At 38.4% G+C, this 23,737-nt stretch overlaps 1 protein-coding gene across 2 annotated transcripts in view; it reads right to left on the reverse strand.

Moving 5' to 3' along the window:
- The window catches only part of xrn2 (5'-3' exoribonuclease 2), a 47,447-nt gene that overhangs the window by 14,564 nt on the left and 9,146 nt on the right, over positions 1–23,737 (reverse strand). Inside the window, 20 exon segments of one of the 2 annotated variants that reach the window (NM_001292538.1) lie at positions 953–1,093; positions 1,647–1,715; positions 2,224–2,280; positions 3,041–3,120; positions 3,203–3,297; positions 3,745–3,828; positions 5,418–5,490; positions 7,132–7,221; positions 7,803–7,910; positions 8,347–8,482; positions 13,381–13,487; positions 16,764–16,910; positions 19,587–19,631; positions 20,006–20,113; positions 20,197–20,254; positions 20,973–21,106; positions 21,200–21,277; positions 21,672–21,829; positions 22,736–22,786; positions 23,053–23,125. In NM_001292538.1, the coding sequence (NP_001279467.1) occupies positions 953–1,093; positions 1,647–1,715; positions 2,224–2,280; positions 3,041–3,120; positions 3,203–3,297; positions 3,745–3,828; positions 5,418–5,490; positions 7,132–7,221; positions 7,803–7,910; positions 8,347–8,482; positions 13,381–13,487; positions 16,764–16,910; positions 19,587–19,631; positions 20,006–20,113; positions 20,197–20,254; positions 20,973–21,106; positions 21,200–21,277; positions 21,672–21,829; positions 22,736–22,786; positions 23,053–23,125 (1,892 nt within the window). 2 annotated transcript variants of the gene reach the window in all.

The following is a 23,737-nucleotide window of genomic DNA, read 5'->3' on the forward strand; positions in this document are numbered from 1 at the left end:
ATATCTGGAATTGAGAATTAGTCAGACCGGGTCTGAAAAACACTGCGATTCGGCAATTCAAAAGTTCACCTGACGTTTTCAAACTCCCGCCTGCCAATGTGATGCCTACAGCTTGCCACTGATTTGTTTAGCTGAAGACATTAACAGAGCTGCAGGGTACAGTAGTGAGTGCAAAATTATTGTTATTTTTTGTCTGTTGAATTTATTTGAAATTCATTTTTCTTCATTTCAAAGGTTAGCGAGGATTTACTTACTTATCTTAAATGTTAGGGAATATGATTAGCAGTTATCTGGAAAATTCTGCCTCAGGCTGTGGCCGTGGAGAAAAGGTGCCAGTCTGGAATCAAGGTGGCCTTAGCACTTAGACCAGGTGAACTTTGCCCAATGACAAGCTGCAGGTAAACTCACTAGTTTGAGATATGTTTTTCAGGACACCCCCTTTCTGAATGCCTTCTCCCAACTATATTACCCACAGCTGGTAGATCTCTGAAGAAGTGATCTTGCCAATTCTCTTAACTGCACTCAATCCAAACTTCGGAGAGTGCTTCATCAAGCCGCACCCTAAGAACAGATTTCTCTGTGGCAAAGATGTGTGCTGATGTAAATTAATGAAGATGGTTCTCATTAGTGTATATCCCTGTCATTTGGTATTTAATATAATTTTTGAAGCCAAGTTTTAGCACTTCTCATAGGCCACTGAAGCCTGAAAGACATGCAGGATTGTAATTTACAAGATACTGTCTTCAATCAAATACAAATAATTGAAAAGCATGCAAAACTTGAAATCTGCAATTAACCAACACTCACTCAATGCTGGATTTGACTCAAATTTTACTACTGAGGTAGCCATAACCAGATTGCAGGGGCAGTCTTGTCTCATAGATGGCGAAGTTAGAAATAAAAGCCCTTCTCCTTGGCACCTCAACATTTGATGATTTTGAATGTCACTTACCCAAGCGCTCTAAACCCTGCCTGATCCAAGTGGGCCTGCGGTCGATTTGGATTAAAGCCAAGCCTGGGCCTCCAAGGTTGTCTTGAGTTATTAGCTTGAGATCTTTCCCAGTCACCTGGTTTCAGTACTTTTGCAGGTTTTCTGAAAAATCATTGAAGCCAAACAATTCCATGAACATACAACCAAGTACTTAGAATCTGAAGATTGCATTTGAACAACACGTTTGGTCAATAATTACCACTACTGAGACAACTCAGTTAAACATGAAGAATAAACAGGGTACAGAAAGTACAAATCAAACAGTCACACTGCTCAAGGAGATTGGTTCAAGAGTTGTGTGGCCTGCGTCTGCTGCAATATAAACACGACAGATGTGAATCATGGCGTTCACTCCTCAGTTTACTAAATGCTGTCAGGTAATCCATTTTGAATGTTATTTATGAGCAAGTAATTTTGTATTGTATGTCACGTGGAAGTATCTTGTGGCTGAAGTTATTGAAATTCTACATTGGGTGTTGATCATCTATGGCGCTCCAAGAAGTAATATATCTGGGCTCTGAGTAATGTATCAAAGGGGATTTTCAGAAAACACATCTTTAACACAATAGGACAAGTATGTAAATTCAATGGTACATCCTTTAAACATTTACTTCTTGCTGTATAGGATGGATGCGTTTAAACAAATGTAACTTACTTTGCTCCAGGTAACACACACGCCTTAAAAATATAATCTTCTTCATAGTGGGGATCTTTGAACATTACACTGCAAGGAAAAGATAAAATGTATTGAGTATCCATTTTAGATGAATAAATTTGCATCAGCCTGGCTCAGTTGTAGTTCTTTTGCGTCTGCATCATAGGGCATAGGATTATAGATTCAGGCTGCGATTTTGAACTCGTAGTCTAGCCTGACACTATCTGACACTTCAGTGCAGAGTTGGGGGAGTGTTGCATTGTTGGAGGTGTTGTCCTTTGTTTGAAACATTAAACCAAGGTCCTTTCTGTTTATTCACAGTAAAGATCACACAACACTATTCGAAAAGGAGTTTCCCCCGGTGCCCTGGCCAATAATTCCTAGTTAAAATTGACTCATGGTTGTTTGTGGGACATTGCTGTGCGCAAACTGGCTGCCATGTTGGCCTATAAAATGCAATCACAACATTTTAATGCATTTCTTATAAAGCACTTTGTCCTCCATATGTGAAAGGCACTATATCAAATATAAGGCTTGTGACTGGATGTATGAAGAGATTTAATATTTTTTGACTCACCTGCAAACATTATTTTCATTAATGTCCTTCAAGGTTGGAACTGGAGAAACTACTATCCTAAAAGAAATGAGATAGAAATATAACACATGTGCTTTAAATGGCAATTGTTTGTGTTTAAACTATTCCTCACCATTCAATATCTTATTTCTGCCCATGCAACCATAACTTATTCCTGTGCTGACAACAATATCTACCCACAGTAGTCTTACACCGCTGCTTGTAAAATCACCACTTCACGTACACCAGTGAAAGATACAATTTGCATAGGAAAAATTGGATATTAGTTAACTTTCTCATTATTTCAATGCAAGTTTAAATGCATAACTAGTTTTGTTAAATTGTGATCGGGACAGCCCACATGAAGCCTCCTAAACTGATATAGGTAAGATGTTCATCTACATCTTGGAAACAGAGCTTGAAACAAGCCTATTCACAAGCTTACCATCTTAAGTGGAGAAAATGTACTATATCATGAAAGCAAGAGCAATTATGCAGCTTGGTTCAAATCTTTAGATGCACATGAAATCACAGTCTGTTTATTTGCCATGAATTCCTACACATGATAGAGCACAAGCTCCTTCACCCACACTTCTAACCTGTTGAAAGAGTAACAGAAATAAACTCTATAAAGCCAGAAAAAGATTTAAAGATCCTCACATTTGAAATTAAAAACAAGCTACACCAAATACCATCAAAAAGAGTGAAGACAAGATTGTGGCTATATAGAGGAGCCCATTCTATCTCCATATCCAAGATGCTTCAACTTTACGATCAGAGAATTCAGTTGAAAATAATATTACAAACAAAGAACACTTACTGTCCTGGTTTCACTGCATCACTTTCCGATGTGAGCAAACCACCAATACCATGACAAAGCTCAGGAGGAAGTTGCAATTCCTGCAAAAGCAAACTTTATTTAGTAAGGATATTCATTATGAGAAAAATAAAACATCCAATATAAACATCAGACTAAACGAACCTGAGAATCATTCTTTTGCATCTCAACAATGAAATCAAAGAGTTTGTGAGAATTTGCAACAAACAGGATATCACTTCCAAGACTGTTCCGCCGAGCTGGAATTAAAACATATTCACAAGTTTATTTTGTTTAAAAACAACTAATGCATCATTTATTCATGATTAAATTGTCATATCATAGAATTACACAGCACTGAAGGAGGCCATTTGGCCCATCGTGTCTGTGCCGGCTCTTTGAATTCAATCCCAATCCCCCGCTCTCTCTCCATAGCCCTGGAAACATGTCCTCCCCCACATATGTGTTTATTTCTGCTGATTACAATTAAAAAATAGAACTTAAAAATAAAACCCTTAAACCAATGGCAAACAAATATATATATTTTATCACTTCTATGGATTCTGTCCTTTTTTCACAATTCTCTTTTTATAAAAAGCCATCCCAGCCATTGCTTCCTTTAAGGCTTTGTAATACATGCAAGTATACGAACACTGAAAAAGCTTAATAACTGCACAGTCAAAATGATGAAGCATCATAATGCTTACTTTCATCAGAAGTGAGGTCAGGATAAACCTTTTCCAGAGCACCTCTCAGCCGTCGCTCATCAACAAAAGGCAGCAGTGCAACACCTAAAAGGCAGGCAATCAATCAATTAGTGCTCGAAGTAACTAGTAGAGATATTGATTCAAACAAATTTCTTTGGTTAATCTTGCTACTACTTTCCTAATAAATTAGCAATACACATTGAATGTAAGATCGAGACAGGTCATACTTTTATAAAAGCTTTCCTTTAAAACCACAAGTGAATTCTACTTTAAAATAAATTAGTAGACAGGCCTTTTCTGAATCGGCCAAGCAGTTCTGTATTAAAAGGAAGGATTATTAAAAGGGTGTTCCTGGGATTCCTCAATCTCTTTGAATATTGATCGAAGCTTGGTCAACCTTAGGGGTTTACACTGTTCTGAGCAAGTGCAAGTTTGAATGTTTTGCAGTGTTACCCATGACTTCCAGCATAAGCCAACGAGTATACTTTTTAATAGAACAGTCCTTAATGTATTCCTACCCATACTCTTCCTGAAATATTCATAGCCATGATTCTTGCAAATTAGAACAACATTTCTGCTTGTGGAGGAACTATTGTTTGTGGAGGCTGAACTAATAATGAAAGCAACTTTTGCCACTGAATAACCTAGCCTGGAGAGGTGTCGTGACCCAGCAACAACAATTTGCATTTATATAATTTTTCACGATGGGAGGATGTCACAAGGCGCTGGACAGTTGAGGGCTGGTCTTTTGTTTATGTTGTGTTACTACCCAAATTTCTCTCAATGCTTTTGACTCCAAAGGTTAGAGAGTGGGTAGTTTCAAGGGAAACATGATGGCCAACTTTTGCACAACAGAGAGCAAGATCCAAAACCTAACATTGGGCAACATAAATAATTTAACCAAGAAATTATTGAACACCAGAAAGTTCAGAACAACTAAATAAAGGCAATAACAATATCAGCCCTAAGTCCCTGCTAATGAAAACTAAGCATGGAACACAGCATCTTAACGGTCACTTGGGTTTGCAAACCTACTAAGGTGTTGACATAACTTTCAACTGTGTAAAATAAGTAATAAACAGTTGCACAAAACTTCCATTTTATTAGAAAAGAGCTATGAACCTAGAAACAAAATCTAAGCTTCTGCACCAGGAGCTGAATTCTTGAAATAATCGATTATTTTGGTAATCTTTTTTCTTGTTAAACTGCTGTGCACAATTGGCTGCCACTTTCTGCTTACAAAATAGTCAATCCACTTAACAATATATTCTGTGAAGCGTTTTGAGACATCTCAACAACGTTATAAGGTGCTGTATCAAATGCAAAGATTAATTTTATTATTAAAATGGTAATGCTCCCAAATACAAAATAATGGGTGAGAAAAAGGGAATAATTTCACTCTTATTCATCTACAAATAAAGACAAAATTACTCATTGCTTATCCTTATTCAGGTCTAGAATCAAATCTATTCTCATCTCCAGAAATAGTCACCCATTTTTCAAACATAGGTCTGCTTTTAATCTAAAAAATCTTGGATGTCTAATTTTCTTTCTCTGAGAAAAAAATTCAACAACATTACAGCCAAGGTTTGCCATCCATATTTAAAATCTTATTTTATTCAGAGAAGCATATATGGATTGAAGAGAATACAGATTGGAGCTGATAATCTTACCTTGCCAAGCAAATTTCTTTCCATTTAAGTCAAGAGCAAAATCATCAGGGTAGAAGTCAATGATTGAAGAATTCTGTTGTGAAGAAAATTATGTTAAATTTCTTTTTTAATGATGACCATCTTCCAGGCTGTCATTATGTACCAAAATATCCATTTCTTACAAGAAAATTAGCCTTTGGTGCAGCTTTTAAAACAAATTTAAACAGTATATTTCATATTTGCCTGGGAATAATTAATACAATATGCTTTTGTCAATTTTCAGCCATTTATTAAGAATTATCAAGCAATTAACAAGGATATGTTTTTAAAATGAGTACTTATACTGAGCTTTGTTCTCATTGAGGTACATTAGCACTTGCTCCTGAAGATCTAACAATTTCATGTAAAAATCAAATGACCAAGAATAACAAATTGCAATTAAACTTCTATAATAAGGCACGCCATATAAAAACAAATCTCAGAATTTTGATAGAGGCTTTGCTGGTAGATCATGTATTCCTCACAAAAGAATTAGCCTCAAATACAATATTTTAAACCAATTAAAATTGCTCTGTTAATGAATTTAAAGCAGAGACTACCTGTAGCAATAATTAACACAAAATTACATTTTGAATATACTTTTTGTATCAATGTAAAAACACATTGCCTTTAAACAGACTCAATGTGTTCATACATTATTTGTAGTATATTTTCAAAACCTCCATAAAATCTAAAAATGTACACGAGTCTTTGAACTAGTGACTTATCATGTCGTTGAGAAGTCTCAAAGCGCTTCCCAGAATATATTGTAAAGTGGATTGACAGCATATTTTGTGGGCGAAACGCAGCAATTACACATAGTAGTGTCCCACAAACAGTCGTGGACTGAGTGACCACGTTTTTCCCCTTGTTTTGGATCGATTGTTACCCTTGGAAAGCGATCCATCAATTGACTTACAGCCGGGTTATTACTTACGGCTAGGTAAACAGAGGCATGTGGGTATAGGAAACTTGCCTAAGGTTTCCCCTGCCTGGGAATCAAACGGTCCTCTCACTTGCGAGGCAAGCTCGCTAACCACAGTCAATTTCAATTCAATCAATTGATTTGTTACAACCTTCAACAAGTGCAGAAAATCTCCAGTTTCCACGTAATCAATTTTAACTTTAGTTCACATACATTCAAGTCTTAGGGTCACATTCCGTTAAGATCAACAGCATATTCCCGTAATGAATCTACTGAAATGCTATTTTTTTTCTATCTTGGAGACAGAAGCAATTTTGAAAAGCTTGGCTAATGAGCTAAACTAAATTTAAGCCTATCAAAAGTTCAGTCACCAATGACTGATATGCCTTTACCAAGCTGATCTAACATGCTTGTGTGTAAAACATAAGAAAGTTGTCAAATGGAAATACTCTCAGCAAGGCCCAATTGCTTGACAGACTCTGACAAGTTAACTTGTCCATCACTGCTTGGGTCAAATATCCTACTAATTCATCCTGTTAGTATGTCTTTCAGAATCAATTACAGATGTTATATACTGCAACCAGATATTCATTTGTATATTAATATTCAGTGATAAATGAAAAGATCAAGTTCCAATGCATCTTTACCAAACCACAAGAAACTAATCTTATGTTAGCTAGAATTTGAATCCATTTTTATTGAGATGTAAAATCACTTCACATTCATTGTCTCCATTTTATGGCTCAACAATCTCAATCATAAAAACATTACCGGATAAGACATCAAATAACGCCATGTCTCAGGGAGGAAGTTACCACTTGCTGCAGGAAAAACTCCCATCAGCTGCTCCAGTGGTTTGAACTGTAAGAACAAAGCAAGACAAAATTGCTCTCAAACAAATATTTAGAAAATTCTGCCAAGAGATTTTTTTTTGTTTAAACATCTGAACGTCTGCATTTAAGTTACAAAGAAGGCTATCAAAACTGATTTATTTGTTGCACAAACTACAGAGTTACTTGGAATAATCCTTGCATTTCATCCACAAAATATAATCAATTTACTTTACAGTATATTCTGTGAAGCACTTTGAGACGTCTAAAAGACGTGAAAAGCGCTATATCAAATGCAAGGATTATTATTATTACATAGCACCTTATCATATAGTCAAAGTGCTTAAAAAATGTTGTTTTACTATAAGGTGTAATGACTATTTTGTAGTTGTATTTCTTTCCAGCTTGCCTAATACACCAGTATTGAGCTGACTAACATGATTTAAAAGTATGCATTAAAAGTGAATTCAAAGTGACACAGTTGCCACCAAGGATGTTTTTCTTAACTGTTCCCAACCTGATAAGACTTGAGGAAACGTTTTTCCAATTACAGGGTTTCACACGTTAAACGAGGCATTTCAGTGTACCAAAAATATTTATTGCAAAATTTACCGGCTTTGTTCCCTTTTCAAATGTTGTAGGTAGTTCTTTAATGTCAGTAAAGTCCGAAGCAAATGGTGCATAATGGAATGGAAAGAACCACTTCCATGAAGCACAACCCTGTAAGCAATCAAAGCCTTAATATCATTTATATCAATTAATTCTTTGAAAGACAATTAATAAGGTTGTTACGATGAATCTCCAACTTTCATTGCTTACCCCAGCATTTATTTGTAACAAAATAGCAACCACTATCTAATAAATCTGTTCATGAAAGAAGTGTTACTCCACAACCACAAGACAAGCTTCAGACACAGCAATACAGCCGCACTTGTGTCAACGGTTATGTACCAAATCGATTTGGTCCAGTTTGTGTGAAAGTTACTTCACATCACTGTAAATTCCTCCTTTACCACAAGGAAAATTAGCTATAAGAAGCAATTTTACAATGAAATCAAACCATAAGGCAGAGAGCACAATAATATCCCCACAGTATTCTAAATGGTACATTTATATGATATACACACATCATAATATATACCATAGTAATACATACCTGATAATAGTACTGAAGAACCCAACACAGACCTTCAACATAGGCTTCTACAACCTTTCTGCGGAATTTTGCATCAGTTGCATCCACATCAAACTTGTTTTTGTAGTAACGTTGCTTCCAACCTTCTTCCCAAAGCCTGGACCACAAAAAACAGTTGCTACATGAGCCTCTATTTCCTCAATATTCTTAACTCATCAGTTATTTATCAATCACTCTCTTGGGCTCCTCGAGAGATTATCAAATGCCTCCACTGTTCCATGTAATGCATTGGTGTAACAACAAAACTTACATTTATATAGCACCTTTCATGTAGAATAGCCTCTTCGAGTGTTTTATAATGATGGGGCAGAGGAAGGAAGGAGATGATGATAGGCAAGGTCAAAGAGGCAGCTTTTAAGGCAGGAATTGGGGGGGGGTGGGGGGGGGGAGAGGGGAGTACAGGGAGCAATTCCAGAGGGAGGAATGTAGAATCAGAAAGTTCAACAACGAAAAGTAGGGTGGGGCCTCTGCAACAATCCTGAGTTAGCCAATTGGAAGGGTGAGCAGGAATGGTGTGGGAAGAGATCGGAGAGGTTGCAAAGAGCTTGGGCAAGAAGGGATTTGTAGGGAGAGCAACACATTGAAATCAATTTTTCTGGAGAGAAGAACCCAATGGTGCCTGGCAAGGACTGGGGTGATGAATATATGGAGTTTGGTTTGGGTAAAGATGCAGGCAGCAGAGTTTGGGATAAGTGGAAGCTTATGGATGAGGAGCTTGTGAGACAATTGAGGAGTTCATTTGAAAAATCCAGCCGGGAGACAACAAAGAGTTTTGGTGGCATTTAGAGTGAGGTAGGGGCAGAGGTGGACAATGTGGTGGAAGTGAAGTGAAACAATCTTCATCAAAGACCAGATGTGAGGGAGCTTTAAAGGAGAGCTCAGGATCGTTCTGGATGCCAAGGAATTCCCATAAAGAATTTTTTCTCATCTCTTTAACTTTTACTTGTAAATTAAATTCTCTTAACCTGGATTCCCAACAAGTCGAAGGAATTTTATTATATGCAACACTTCAACTGCCTGAACTTTAACAATGCAAACAACAAAATTACGTTTACAGAGCGCATTTCACGTTGGGCGGATGTCCCAAAGCGCTGAACAGTCAGGTTTCGGGGCCCGAGCATGGGGGAGGGGTGGGGTAGGGGTGAGGGAAGGCAGAGAGGTAGGAGGGTGACCAAAGGCATGATCGAAGAGAAGGATCTTGAGACCGGCCTTGAAGGAGGCAAGGGAGGAAGCGAGACAAAGGGACCGTGGGTTAGAGTTCCAGAGTGTGGGGGCAGAGAGCCTGAAAGCCCGGCCACCAACGGTAGTTTCAATTTACACAACTGTTCATCATAGTTAAGTCCTTTAACCCTAGGTACCACTCTGATGAATCATTATAGGACTTCCATCTAGATGATAGACCAGCCAAAATTATAAAATGCCCAAAGGAAGCCCATTTCAAGCAATCTGCAATGGTAAACTGAAGCAATCTGAAATATTGAGATTATTTCTGACTTGAAATTAGACCTTTCAATCACCTGAAGCAATGAAGACATGTATTCCATCGTTGGATCCAAAAAGGTACAGTATTCAATGACATTATAGGGATACTCAAACCCCTATCATAACCAACGGCAGAAGGATATATATATATCAAATGTAAGAAACTTTACCAACCAAGGGTGTCCAGTTGTCAGAACACACCTACCCACAAAACATGGCCAAATCAGTGGCATTAATGTGCAGATTTTGATTGAGCCCTGATTAAAAACATGTCTAAGAGACCAGTCATTTAGTCTCACTTACTGAACAGAGATTTTGGCTGAACACATTAGCATAAGAATTCAAAATCCGAAACTGCCTTGTCAGCAGCTGGCATTGTGTGGAGCAGTTACACCAAAAGACAGGGGAACTAGTTACGATTCACACATCCTGACCTGAACCAAAGGTAACTTTCCACTCACATTTCCTTTGCAACAGAAAAAGTTAGGTTGAAGATGCAAAACTCAAGTCATAGCAGCTCTCACTGACAAAACTGAGTCCAGACTGTGGCAAATAAAATATTGCCACAATGCAAATTATATATTGACCTTCCCACTCCTGTTTTTCATTCCCAAACAGAAGCCCACATAATCTTCAATTATTGACAGTCTCATAATATTCGCCAGAATGAAATTCATGCCTAACAATGGATTTCCCTGTAACATCAAGTGGTGCAGATGTCCTATTACAAGGACATGCTTCGAGCTGAGGCACAGCACAGTATTTACAGCAGAAATGAACAAAAGAAACACTGGAATAAAAAAACATGACATACTAAAAACCTGAGTCTGAAAGAAGTTGACCTCTCACTAATGACCTTTCGTCAGAACAATTACCTTTAACTACAATATGTAAAATATCCAGCTGTATAATTCCAGTATTTTCTAATCTTATTCAACAAATTATTGCCGCAGGCATTGAATAGCTTGTGTCAGTTAGAATTTCACTGCCAGATGTGCCAAGTTTCAAATGAGAACTTCAACCAAGGTTCCACCCGGCTTTCCAGGTGGACATTGAAGATTCCAGGAAAATATTTGAAAAGAGAACACAGCTTCTTCCAGCATCCCAACAAAATTTTCTGGATTAATTGGTCATTCAGCTCACGTGGATAGGACCTTCTTTCTGCAAATAGCCACTGCATTCGAATAAAATAAGTTTCTACACTTGATCTTAATGAAATGTGAAGCACAAATGTTTCAATGTGATAAAGGCATGACAAAAATAGAAGTGTTCCTTTAGTTTTGCTGTGCAATATTATAATCCCTTTGAGAAACTTCATGATGTGTTGTCTGACTGCAAATTTTTCAAACTCTCGGTTATGGTAAATCCTTCTTCAACCGAAGCCAATGGTCCAGGTTCTAGAATTGAGGTTCAATACAACAACACCAACGTGGACTTATATATATAGCGCCCTCCACGCAGGGTAGGGTCTCAGTGCGCTCAATCAGTATGTACTAAAGGTCAAACCTTTCACCAAGATGTTGGCTTTTTTTTGAACTGGAGCCAGATACATCTGCGTTCTTAGCTCACATGACCATGACAGACTGACGAACGCTGTCTATTGCTTCAGTGCAGCTGGCTTGACTGAGTGAAGAAAGCACATTTTCCTCCTGGATGAAGAAATTGTGTATTTTTATTGACAAGTGCTTTTGAAATCAGCAGCCCTTCAATCCAAAAATGATACTACTGCGCTACCATGAATGAACTTGGGAGCTAAGATTTGGGGTTCAATACAGAGATTACTGATGAGAGGTACGCAAAACAACGCCATATTGTCTTCAAGGAAAAAAATCCGACAACAGGATAAATAAACTGAATTTATACACCAAACACTGGTAAAATTCAGATAAAATTAACATGGAAGAATCACACATTTGAATCGGCCAGTATCTAAAGTACAAAAGCAATTGAGTATTCTTGCTATCAGGACAGCAGCAGCTAACATAACTGCTGATGGGAGATAATTTGCAGGAAGACCTTTGTGTGGTATGGGATTGGAAAGGTCAGTTAATTCGCAAATGACTTCAAAGAGTCTAACGTCCCTGAAAGCAGCACTTGCTCAATGATTCATTCAATCTGAACAATAGGACTCTCCTAAACATATGCAGAGGGCTAAATGAAATACTTTTCTATTGTTTTAGTAATTAGAGAGAATATTGAGCTTCTTGTATAGCTGTGTTTGTTAGCATAAAATGTACTGAAGATTTCAGGCTGAATATATATTTTAAGATTAACATTTTTAAAAACCACTGGTGTAATGCATCATCCTTCACTAACAAGTCATTTGTTTTCATTTTGGTCCGCTGGAAACTCAAGTGTAGACTTGGTGAATGATATCATCCGTACCTCTTCAGATTTTAACATTTTTAAGCAAACAGCAATACTTCATGTTGTTTTTAAATGAGAAAAACTAGTTTCTTTGATGAGCTATTAAAGTAACATTTTCTGCCCAAACTACATCATTATTTGCACATGGAACATAGCTTTCGGATTAAGACATTGAACACAAATAGAAAGGCTAGCCTTTGTTTGCATGATTAGTTTCTAGCCCACCTCAAAATCACTAGATGAGATGCATTTCTACACGTCTTTTTACGTGCCACTGTTCAGAAAAAACAGGTCCAGTGCCTTGTTAAATATTTTTTTCCCTCCCCACAAAAACAAAGAACAGAATGAAAGGGCTTTTGTTGGTTTAGATTAAGAAATATGGAAAATTATAACTCCCATCACTGCACCAGATTTAATTATATAATGTCTGGTTCTGGAGACAAAGGTGTAAGGAACTTCTGGAGACATTGATCCAAAAGCCTAGTGCCATTTATTTTAGGAGATTACCAGGATCAACCGCAGCTATGCAACAGTATGGAACCATCAGCTCATCAAGAGTCTGCACATGCTACTGGATTACAACCACAACCCTGATGCTAAAATCAAAGTACAAAATAAACCATCAGCATAAATTGACTTCACTTTTTCACTGCTGCTGCCAGCCACTATTCTAATCTAAAACCAGCACGGCTTTCAAAGGGTCAATCTCAGTTCACATCGTTCAGTCCTAAAATACATTTTTCAGCATGCATTGTAAAGTCCCCAACAATAATTTGCTGCTAACTCCAAGATGGGAACAGACAGAACTAGCTAGAGCTTGTATGAGCGTTCAGATTGCATAATCAGATGCACGCATGGAAAAAAAAGGTCTATCCAATCTGCAGTTTGGTCTCTAAGGAAGAAGCAACTTTTAATAGGATGACCTACTCGCATACTAATTTCACTACTCAGCCTGAACAGCTCGAACATCTGCATCTCCCACAGCTTTGCCGAATATCCTGCCCCTTAAACATTAATTGCTAAAAAGAAACAATAGTGTACGAGGTGAAGAGACTCGCTGCTTCAAATTAAATGGTACTAATTATCATGTGTCCATTTGAGCAATGTGTTGAACTACTACATAACAAGGCAATCTACCAACAGTACCTGATATTATCTGATGGTTCCTGTTCTTCATCACTATCCTCATTCTTCCTCTTTGTTCCCAATGGAACTGGGCTCCCATCTGAATTCGCACTATTTTGAGATGAAGCCTGAAGTTGGGAAGGTGAAAATGCATCTTTACGTCATTTCACAAAACAGCAATTAAAACGGTAACCTGGCTTGCCAAANCTTTACACCTCATCTAACAAAACTAGAGTGCTCCCTACATCTTACTGAATGAAATACTATTGAAGCAAATATCACAAATTTATTCAAGTATCAAGTTTGTCAATATGCAGATAAAATCAGAACATTCATTGAAAAACATCTAGAATTTGGACTAAAATGTTGCTTTTGATATAATAAAAAAATCAGCAAGGGATGTTAAATTCTCATTTATAAAATTAGTGCTTTTGGCACAATATTTCACTCAAAGATCCATTCAGATACATTTTCTTTAACATTTCAACATTTTGTAAGCAGAATTGTCACATTAATTAGACACCTACTATTTTTTTATGCATCCGTGATAGTACACTGTGAAACTGGGACCTTCTAAAAGAATAATAAACTACATGCAATTCTGCAAGAATGGTGGGGCTTGATGCATTCTTGTATCCAGCATTACATCATACATTCCTAATTCTAATTACACGTACAGCAGAGATCACACTCATGGAAGCCCAAACACATCTTGAACCCAAACCATCCATCACCAGATATGTGCAGCATGACCATTTCTGAAAATAATCAACCTTGTGGCAAAATCCGTCCAACTTGGTGGAAAATGCTCCTTTGGTCACACCAACTTCTTTTCAGTCTCTACTTAAATAATACAAAGCAACCTTTACTTTATTTCCAGTACTAAATAATTGAAATCTAAGAATGCTGCAAGGAAAACAATTCTCAACATTGATGCAAGGAAGATCACCTCCACTTATGAACTGGCCATCTTTCAGTAACTTCTATAACTGATTGTTTTGTATTTCAAAATGGAACTGATGCATCAGGCATGAAATGTAATCAGTTTTTATACTGTCCCCATCAGCCCTCAAATTAATGGAAAATTAGACATTTCCAGGTGCAGTAGAACCTTACCTTGTGAACATTTCACAAAACAGGCCATTTTTCAGACTTGTTTTAATTGAAACCAACTGATCAAAATTCCCAACTCACTAATAAGCATACTTCAATGATAACGGCAAAATAGGCAAATCAACTAACTACCATTAATCGCGAGTTTCTATTATAATTAAAAGTATTCTCTTTCCTCCTATGGCTTTTCAAATGCTCATCAATTTTGCTGTATGAACTCAACCTTCACTACATCTGTGGATGCCCAGTGACAACATGCCATATAATGCTGTTCTCACCACCACTGAGATCAGGCTAATTGATCTAGTTTGCCTCATTGTTTTAATGAAATTACAGGATAACACTTTTTTTATATTTTGATACAACATATAAATATTATACAATATATTTTGATCATTGTCAAAATATTTCTAAGTGCTTCACAGGTTTAACTGTAACAATATAGGCAACTGCAGGATCTAATTTGCACACATAAAATATCCATGAAGCAAATGACCAATTTTTTCCTAGGGTTTTGTTGATAGGACATTTGGAGAAACTCCCTTCTATTTTTGAATAGTGTCAAGGGATCTTTAACATTCACCTGACAGGCAGGTGGGAGCTTGCTTGGTTCATCATCACACTGGAAAGGAAGGTACATCCAGCTGCACTGGAGACTCAGCCTAAACTGTGAACTCAAAGTCATGATGAAGGTCGCCTTGAACCCACAACTTTCTGACCCAGAAGAGATGGTGCTACTATGTTAAGCTTACAATTTGACTTTAAGAAAAAAAGTCAGCATAAAAATTGAAATAAACATTTTTCAATTTGCCCTGGAGAGGCTATATTTCGGGAATGTGATATTTGAGGTCCATAAAATCCCAACTAGTCTGAAATGGGGCAAGATCATCAGTCAAAGCTTCTGCACCATAACAGCAAACGCACAACCTGTAACTACAATGCTCGCGCACATGGGAAGCGATACAAACTGCCAGATGTCCAGGTCACCAATGTCACTGCTGGAATCAGCTATGTATCATACCCGAGTACTGTTCAGTATCAAACTCTTACCTGCTTTTTAAGTGTAGTGATTCTTACAATTTTCACAAGGATTTCATAAGGTGCCCTATAAAATTAAGTTTAAACCTAACTCTTGAATAAAATATACGTTCTCATACTGTGAAGATGTAGTGATTGGTGCTCCACAATGGTCAGTTTTGGGCTGCTCATATTTACTCTATATGTAAATAATCTAAATTTAGGAATTGAAGGATTATTGTAATTTGTTTTGACTCCTAATTGAGAAGCATGGTGAGGTATGTGAAAAACTGCAGGAGGGCATAGATAGGCTTGCATGGCAGGCAGAGGCGAAACATGCAGTTACAAGAAAAATGGGAAGCAACACATTTTAGAAGAAAGAAAATACAACATAAATAGCAAATTGGCAAACTGAGTAGAAGAGCAGAGTTGGCATATAAAAAGATAACTGGTGTTAGTGCAGGTACTTTAAGGCCTTAAGTACCATCCTTTATTTTATATCCTGAGAAACAGAATACGAAAGCAAGAAGGTAATGTTGAACTTGTATAATATCTTAGTTAGGTCAATTGAGAGTATCGGGCACCCCATTAGAGCAAGGATATAAAAGCAATAGAAAAGTTGCAACATAGATTCATTAGGATTTTGCAAATGAGGCATTCCAGTTATGAAGATGGACGCAAGAAGGGCACTATCAATAGAGGTGAGAGTTCAAGACTTGGAAGAGGTCTTCAAGATTATGAAGGACTATGATGTGGGACGCCTTGGGACGTCGTGCCGACGTGAAAGGCACTATACAAATGTAATTTGTTGTTGTGGTAAATTGTAATAGATTATTCCTGGTGATCTACAAGTTAGTAAAGAGGACATAAATTGAAAATCATGATACAACTGAAGGTAACTGTAATGTCAGTTCTCCGCCACAAACCATTCATGAAGTAGTCCCTAAATGGTGATGCTTGAAAAATATCAAAAGGGTATGGAAACTGAGCGGGAGATTAAATAAGATTTAGTGGCTTATTTGGAGAAAAACACCAGCACAGACTTGAGTCTAATGGCCCGTTTCTACGCTTAACATTCCATGATTCCAAAAACATACTAGCACTGAACCTTAGAATACAATTTAATCTTTAAATATCTTATGACTGTTGTACAAGACTAGAACATTAACAGTTAATGTACAACTTTTGATGTAATTATCGTCTTCAATTAAATTGTATAAAAATACCATCTTATTGAAATAAATTTTGGTATGGCCTCTAAAGCCATATCTCACCCTATTTTGTGGATCTCTATCCTTTACTCTCATTTCAAAGGCAGTCTGTCTTGGATTCTGTATGGCCTGTGGCCTACCTCCGCCACTCGACTGGCCCAAAGCTTGAGGAGAGTACTGTCCACCTGGAATAAAGGATGGTCTATTGCCCTGATAAAGAGAAAAAAAGACAAGAATTACAGATAAAGCAGTTGAGTTAAAAAAAAAGCAGAGACTTATTTTGGTAACAAGTATGCATGCAACAGCGTTTAAAGACAGATAAAGATAGGTCTTCATCAAAATGTGTAAATATCTGATGGTGTTAGCCACCTTTTCATCAAAAACAGTTTGAAGTTCAGTCCACCATACGGAACGTGGTCATAGAAAGAAACACAGTGCATTGCAAAACATAGTTTAATCAGAGACTGCCAGAATGGAAGTGGAAAATTGCGAGTAACAAATTTAGGGCATTTGAGGATGTTTCAGAACTAATCGGAAAGAAGTGAGACTATGGATATGATTTACCTGGATGTTAGAAAGGGATTTGACTGTTCCACAAAAGAAAATATTGGACAGGATTCAGACTGAAGAAAGAGTCAGAAATGTATTCAATTAAATTATCAAATGGACATTTGGCAGAAACCAATGTATTGTGGTGCATGGGAAATAGTGGGCTATATAAGTAAACTGGCAATAGGCAAGTGGAACACACAACCATCAAAAAAGGAATTTTGCAAATTCTGGAGATTAAAGGAATCTTTTTAAGGTGACAAACATGTTGAAGAAATCTTTTTTGAAGTTGGTTAGGTAGGCAAGAGGATTAATGATCTTCTATTTCATGTGGCATTCAACTAACTACAAAAGGAGCCTTTCACTATGAATTAGAGCAACAGCAGTGCATCAGTTGGCAAATCAAAACTGAAACTTGGTACAGAGACTTCACTGGGCCAGAGAGACTCAAGATCTCAATGCATTTACATCCACCAAACTTGTTGGGAGTTTAAACCCTAATGTCTTAGCTATCAGCAAAGGCAAAAAAGTGTAGTTCATTTGCAACATTCTGAGCTCACGAAAATCCCAAGTGCATGGTCCTAGAAAGTTCATAGAAGGAAACGCATTTCCTACAGTTATGGTATAATTGGTTTGGTACAGGCCGTGGAGATTAATTCTCCAAACCTTTGAAATATAACCCAAGAACTAAAATCATCTCAAAGGAAAGCTGCAACTAAATTACCAGTTAAGATGTGGGTTTTAAAACTCAGTGATTTCTAACAGGACTCATTAAAACAATCATTAAGATTGGACATCGATAAAGGTGTTCCCATTTGTGACTTATCCCATTCCTTCTTCTCCTAACACTCCCTTCATGAGCCACTCCAATCGGGTTTCAACTGCTCTGGTTAAGGTGACTAACGACATCCTGCCCATTTGTGACCAGGGCTCCCTCTGCTTCCTCGACCTCTCAACTGCCTTCGATACCTTGAACCACATCCTCTTTCTCTCACCTCAACCTTCAAGGTTCTGTCCTTGGAATGGTTTAGGTCTTATCTCTCACACCGTCTTCAATTTGTCTCCGCCAACGGTTTCTCTTCCAGCCCCGCAGTCTCATGCGGTGTTCCTCAGGGCTCTATCCTCAGTTCCCCCCCCTCTTCAACCCCTACATGGCTACTTAGTGACACAATCCGCAAACACGGGACTCAACTTCAACAAGTACACGGATGACACCCAACTCTATCTCTCTGCCTTCCACCCTTGATTCCAGGACAACTGACATCCGGACAGACATTGAGCCAGTCAGGAACCTGGGGATCTTGTTCGACCCTCAACTGTCCTTTCTTCCTCATATCTGTGCCATGACCCATTCTGCCTTTCCCCACCTCCACAACTTTGCCCGACTCCGCCACTGCCTCACCCCGCCAAAACCCTCATACATGCATTCGTCACCTCAAGGCTCAACTATGGAAACTCCCTCGTCAGCCTCTTCCCTCCACAAGCTGCAGATCATTCAGAACACTGCAGCTCGTATTCTCTCCCACACCAGGCTCTGTGACCCCATCACTCCAACCCTCGCCTGGATCCACTGGCTCCCCGTCCCTCAGAGGACAGAATTAAAAATCCTCGTCCTCACTTTCAAGGACCTCAACAGTCTTGCCCCCTCCTATCTCTCTGACCTGTTAACCCCCTATCAACCTGTCGGCTCCCTCTGTTCAGCAGGCTCCGGCCTTCTTCATTTCTCCCATCCAACCTGCCCTAACATTGGCAGCTGGACTTTCAACCTCTCTGCTCCCACCCTTTGGCACTCCATCCCACAATCCCTTCGCCTTACTCCCTCCTTTGCCTCCTTCAAGGCACAACTCAAGACCCTCCTTTTCGACCGTGTCTTCAGCCGCCCTCCTATCCTTCTGCCCTCCCTCAGCCCAACCCTGGCCCCACCCCCGCACCATGCTCGGATCCTGATCCCAGACTGTTCAGCGCATTGGGATGTCTTCCTGATGTGACAGGAGTTTTACAAATGTAATTTTGTTGTTGGTGTTAGAGTAATTATTCATGAATACAGGTAGAAATCACATTCTTGCCATCCTAATGCCTCAATACAGAGGATTGAAAAAAATACAAAGCAGTTTTTCCCAATCGATTACAAGAAGATCTCACTCATGTGCATTGCACATATTTTTTGCTGGCAAGTGTAAAGCTGATACTTCTACCATCTTAGTCTTACTTTTTTAGAATTTCAAGTTATGGAACATAACTTGCCAGCAATGTTTTGATTTTAATCCTTGCTTTAACATAATACTGGATATATCATCAATAGGTCAACTCAATTTCTACAAGTCAGTACTTTCATACTTTCAGTCTTTTGTTCTTTTCTTTTTGTCTTTGCCTGAACAGCACCTACCAAAAAAAAGTTCCATTAGAACATAGATCTATGAACAAAATGCATCAAACTTGTGCTTCTGGCATTATACTACATTTAAAAGCAACAACACGTCACATTTTAACCTTTAACATAAAGACCCCATTAAAAAGTTACATATTCTCATATAATATTCAACCGACTTCAAGCTATTTTAATAAAAGACAGAGTAACTAAGTTTGCAGCGCAATTTTTAAATCCAATGAAGTGCTGATAATTGAATGTGATAATAGCTTATCCCAAATAGAATCGCCTTTGCATTATAATTAATAAATGTGGTTCCGTTCACTTCATAATATAGTAGCAAATTGTACTTTTTTAAAAAAACACTGTAAAAATAGACACTGCCTACATCATCTTCTCTTCTCTTCTTAAAGATGTTATCTTCAGCTTCTCCAACAGCAATCATAATCAACTGAACCCGTTCCAGGTTCACAAAACCATTTTCTGTAAGGTAGCCCTATTTTAAAGAAACAAAAATAATTTGTACAAAGAATTTTTGGCTGATGTGTATTGCCTTTTAACAAATTTCATTATACTTACTCCGGTTTTATGTACGACATTCTTATAAATGCCAACAAGACGATCTATCGCACCCTCCCTGAAAAACATAACATTTACTGTTCAGCAAGAATGAGAAGCAAAATGGAAATCTTTAGCCACTAATTTTAAGCTCGGAGCGCTTAATAGTGAACCTGAGGGGGCAGGGGGACGGGAAACTCATCCTATTGCTATTTCATATCTGCCAACATTGAGTTGGTAGGGAGGAGGCAGCAAAAGCATTTTTTAATTTTGTTAGTCTTCACTTCCCAGTCAAAGAGGACACAATGTAATATCCCACAATGTCCTCTTTGTGGGATATTAACTGTCCAAATCTCACAGGATGGGCAGAATTGGCCTGCCAATGGTAACGCATTGGGAAGTAAACAATTGTTGGCCAGTACACCAAAATAAATAGTTCTAGTGCTGATAAGAAATTCCAGTTTGAAGGATGTCATGTGCAAGACAAAAATGCAATGAAAACAACAATTAAATCAACAAGTGCAGTTGAAATTACAAGGCTGCAGAATTATGCCGAGTAGCTGATATAAATTTTGCTCCATATAGTCAAGCTCAGTAACTCCTTAAAGATTTCCAAAGTAATCCTAATTCTTTATCACAGCTTGATATTTTAGCACAAATGCAACACTATATTACATTGAAGTGAAAATGTTATACAGAAGTTGACATACAGAATAAACAGAATGGCAAGTCAGGAAATCATTCGTATCAACAATAAAGACATGGTATGTGGTGTAATACTTAGCAATTCAGCATACCTAATTTCCAAGGATGGCAGATGAGGCAGAAAGTCATTTCCCACGAAGAAGCACATAAAAACCCAGTCATCAACGCTCCTCTCAAAATCAAACGTAAACGGCAGGCTAGCCATGGTCAACTCTCTTTCCAGGTACTGAATTGGAAAAAAACCACATCCTTAAAGTCTTGAACTGAAAGTAACACAATGGACATTCAATCTGGGTAATGCTCACAATGATCTACTTACCTCACGCAACACAGTTAATCGGATAAATATGAATTCCTGTTCTTCGACACCTGCAGAATTACCTGCAAATTGATCAAACTGAACACAAAAAGCATCAGATCTTTAAGGAAACACTATTCACATTATCTATTACATTTCCCCGCTGACAAGTAGAATAGCATTTTAACTCCACCTGAAATCTGCTGCTATATGAATAACTCCTCAGTAACTGGGGTATATACTACAGATGTTAAGAAATACACCATGCTACAATCCCAATATCTTATTCTCTCTCTTGCTAAATGTGCATCTTTAAAAAGTTCAATGTTACAATTGCTGTTTTCCCAAGCTCACTGTAAATTCTGCAAGCAATGCACACAGCACTTTTCTAAAGAGCCAATTACATACATTTTACCAATAATAAAGTGACGTATTCATTTGATAGATTGTTTTCAGATATTGTTGAAGTACATACAACAGACTATTACTATACCTGTCCTTGTTTGTCCTTGGGCAAACCTTGACATTCTTTGATTTCATGACCAATCTGCCCACAAAGGGCACAAGGCCTTGGTTGATTTGGTTTAAACTCTTCTCGAATAATAGTGAAGTTTGGTTCATGAGTTGCTAATCCCAGCATTATAAGATCAGCTGTGAAAAGGAAACAGGAGAAGTTTATTATCCAGACATAGAACTGATATAGGCATTTTAATGCTGCAATAATCACCGAATTCTTGATGTCCTGACATCTTGCCTGTCGGACATCAAATCCTGGATGAGGGCAAACTTCCTACAGTTGAATGTGAACAAGACTGAGGCCCTCCTGATTGGCTCGCGCCAGTGCCTCTGCACCTCAGGCTCTGGCAGCATCAACCTCAATGGTTACACACTTCAACTCACCAGCCAGTCAGGAACCTAGGTGTCTTAATCGACCCTCAACTGTCTTTTCTTCCCCATATCCATGGCCCGCTCTGCCTTCCCTCACCTTCGTAACATCGCCCGACTCCGCCACTACCTCACCCCTCAGGCCGCTGAAACTCTTGTTCATGTCTTCATCACCTCCAGGCTCGACTATGCAAACTCCCTGCTTGTCGGCCTTCCCAACTCCTCCCTCCACAGGCTGCAGATAATCCAGAACTCTGCAGCCCGTGTCTTCTTCTGCACCAAACTCCGTGACCCCATCTCCCCCACTATCGCCCGACTCCATTGGCTCCCTATCCTTCAGAAGATCCAATTCAAGATCCTGGTCCTCACTTACAAAGCCTTCAATGCCTCGCCCCACCCTATCTCTGTGACCTCCTAAACCCCTACCAATCCGTCCCCTCCCTCCACTCAGCCGGCTCCGGCCTGCTCCACGTCCCCCAACCCACACGCCCCACCACTGGCGGGAAAGCCTTCAGCCACTCTGCCCCGAACTTCTGGAATTCTATCCCCCAATCACTCCGCCTTACCCCCTCCTTAGCCTCCTTCAAGTCCCGCCTCAAAACCCTCAATTTTCAATACCACGTTACATTTTCCTACACAGTTTACACCAAAGATGACAACGCGGCAACTCACCATCAGCCCCGCACAAACAATGGTGAGTGTTGGGATCATGGTTTGGCTGAGCTGTAAAGTAAATAGAAAATTATAGGATTTAGGTTACAATTATAGTAACAAAAGGCAAGATCATACCTTCCCTCAATCACCACAAATGAGTTGCACAAATACAGTAAACTTTTGCGAACTCGTTACTCCAACGGGAATGGGCTCAATGACGAGTTATTCAGCGTGGGGAGTTAGGCATATGTATAGGTACATAAAGAGATGCAGCTGGGATAGTGACAGCATGATGACTTAAGTAGTAGTGACAAGTTATCAAGAGTTTACAGTACCTCGTTGTCTTCTTATGAAATCCATGATCTTGTGTTCGCCCTCACCAGGAACACTGGCATCTGATAAAATAACCTGGCGGATTGAAATAAAAAACAAAAAATGACCATATAAGCTCTTTTCAATGAAATAGACTAGTGAAAGACGAATATCCAATTTTTTGTTCAAATACAGCAGTTCAAATACTCGGGATTTCTCTTGCGATCTCTTTACTTTTTTAAAACTTAAAGGCGGTCCTCAAATAAATGTGTGGCACTGGAAGGTATAAAAGTATATAAATATTGGTTAATTATCTTGTGTTTATATATACACACAATATATAATATATACATGCACACACACACACAATGTTGCACTCACTTTCACATAAATTGCCATATATTTTGCTCAATCAATCTAAACAAAATTGTAAGGACAGGTGGGAGCAAGGGAGGGAGAAAAAGAGAGAAAGAAGCACAACCAAATTAGGGGTATCACTGCCGTGTTCAGTTATTTGAACCAACCACCAATCGACCATGAAAAGTGGCACCAACTGAACCAAGTTGATACCTGTCTTACATTCTCATTTGGCTCGGATGTAGGTGCAGTGTAGTGACCATACTTGATCACAAAATCTGAATACTTTGAAAAAAGTTACAGCTACAGTAATAACGACTTGTCAAAATAAAGCAATTTGACTGAGCAAAA

The sequence above is a fragment of the Callorhinchus milii genome, unplaced genomic scaffold, assembly GCF_018977255.1.
Source record: "Callorhinchus milii isolate IMCB2004 unplaced genomic scaffold, IMCB_Cmil_1.0 Scaffold3, whole genome shotgun sequence".
Lineage (NCBI taxonomy): Eukaryota > Metazoa > Chordata > Chondrichthyes > Chimaeriformes > Callorhinchidae > Callorhinchus > Callorhinchus milii.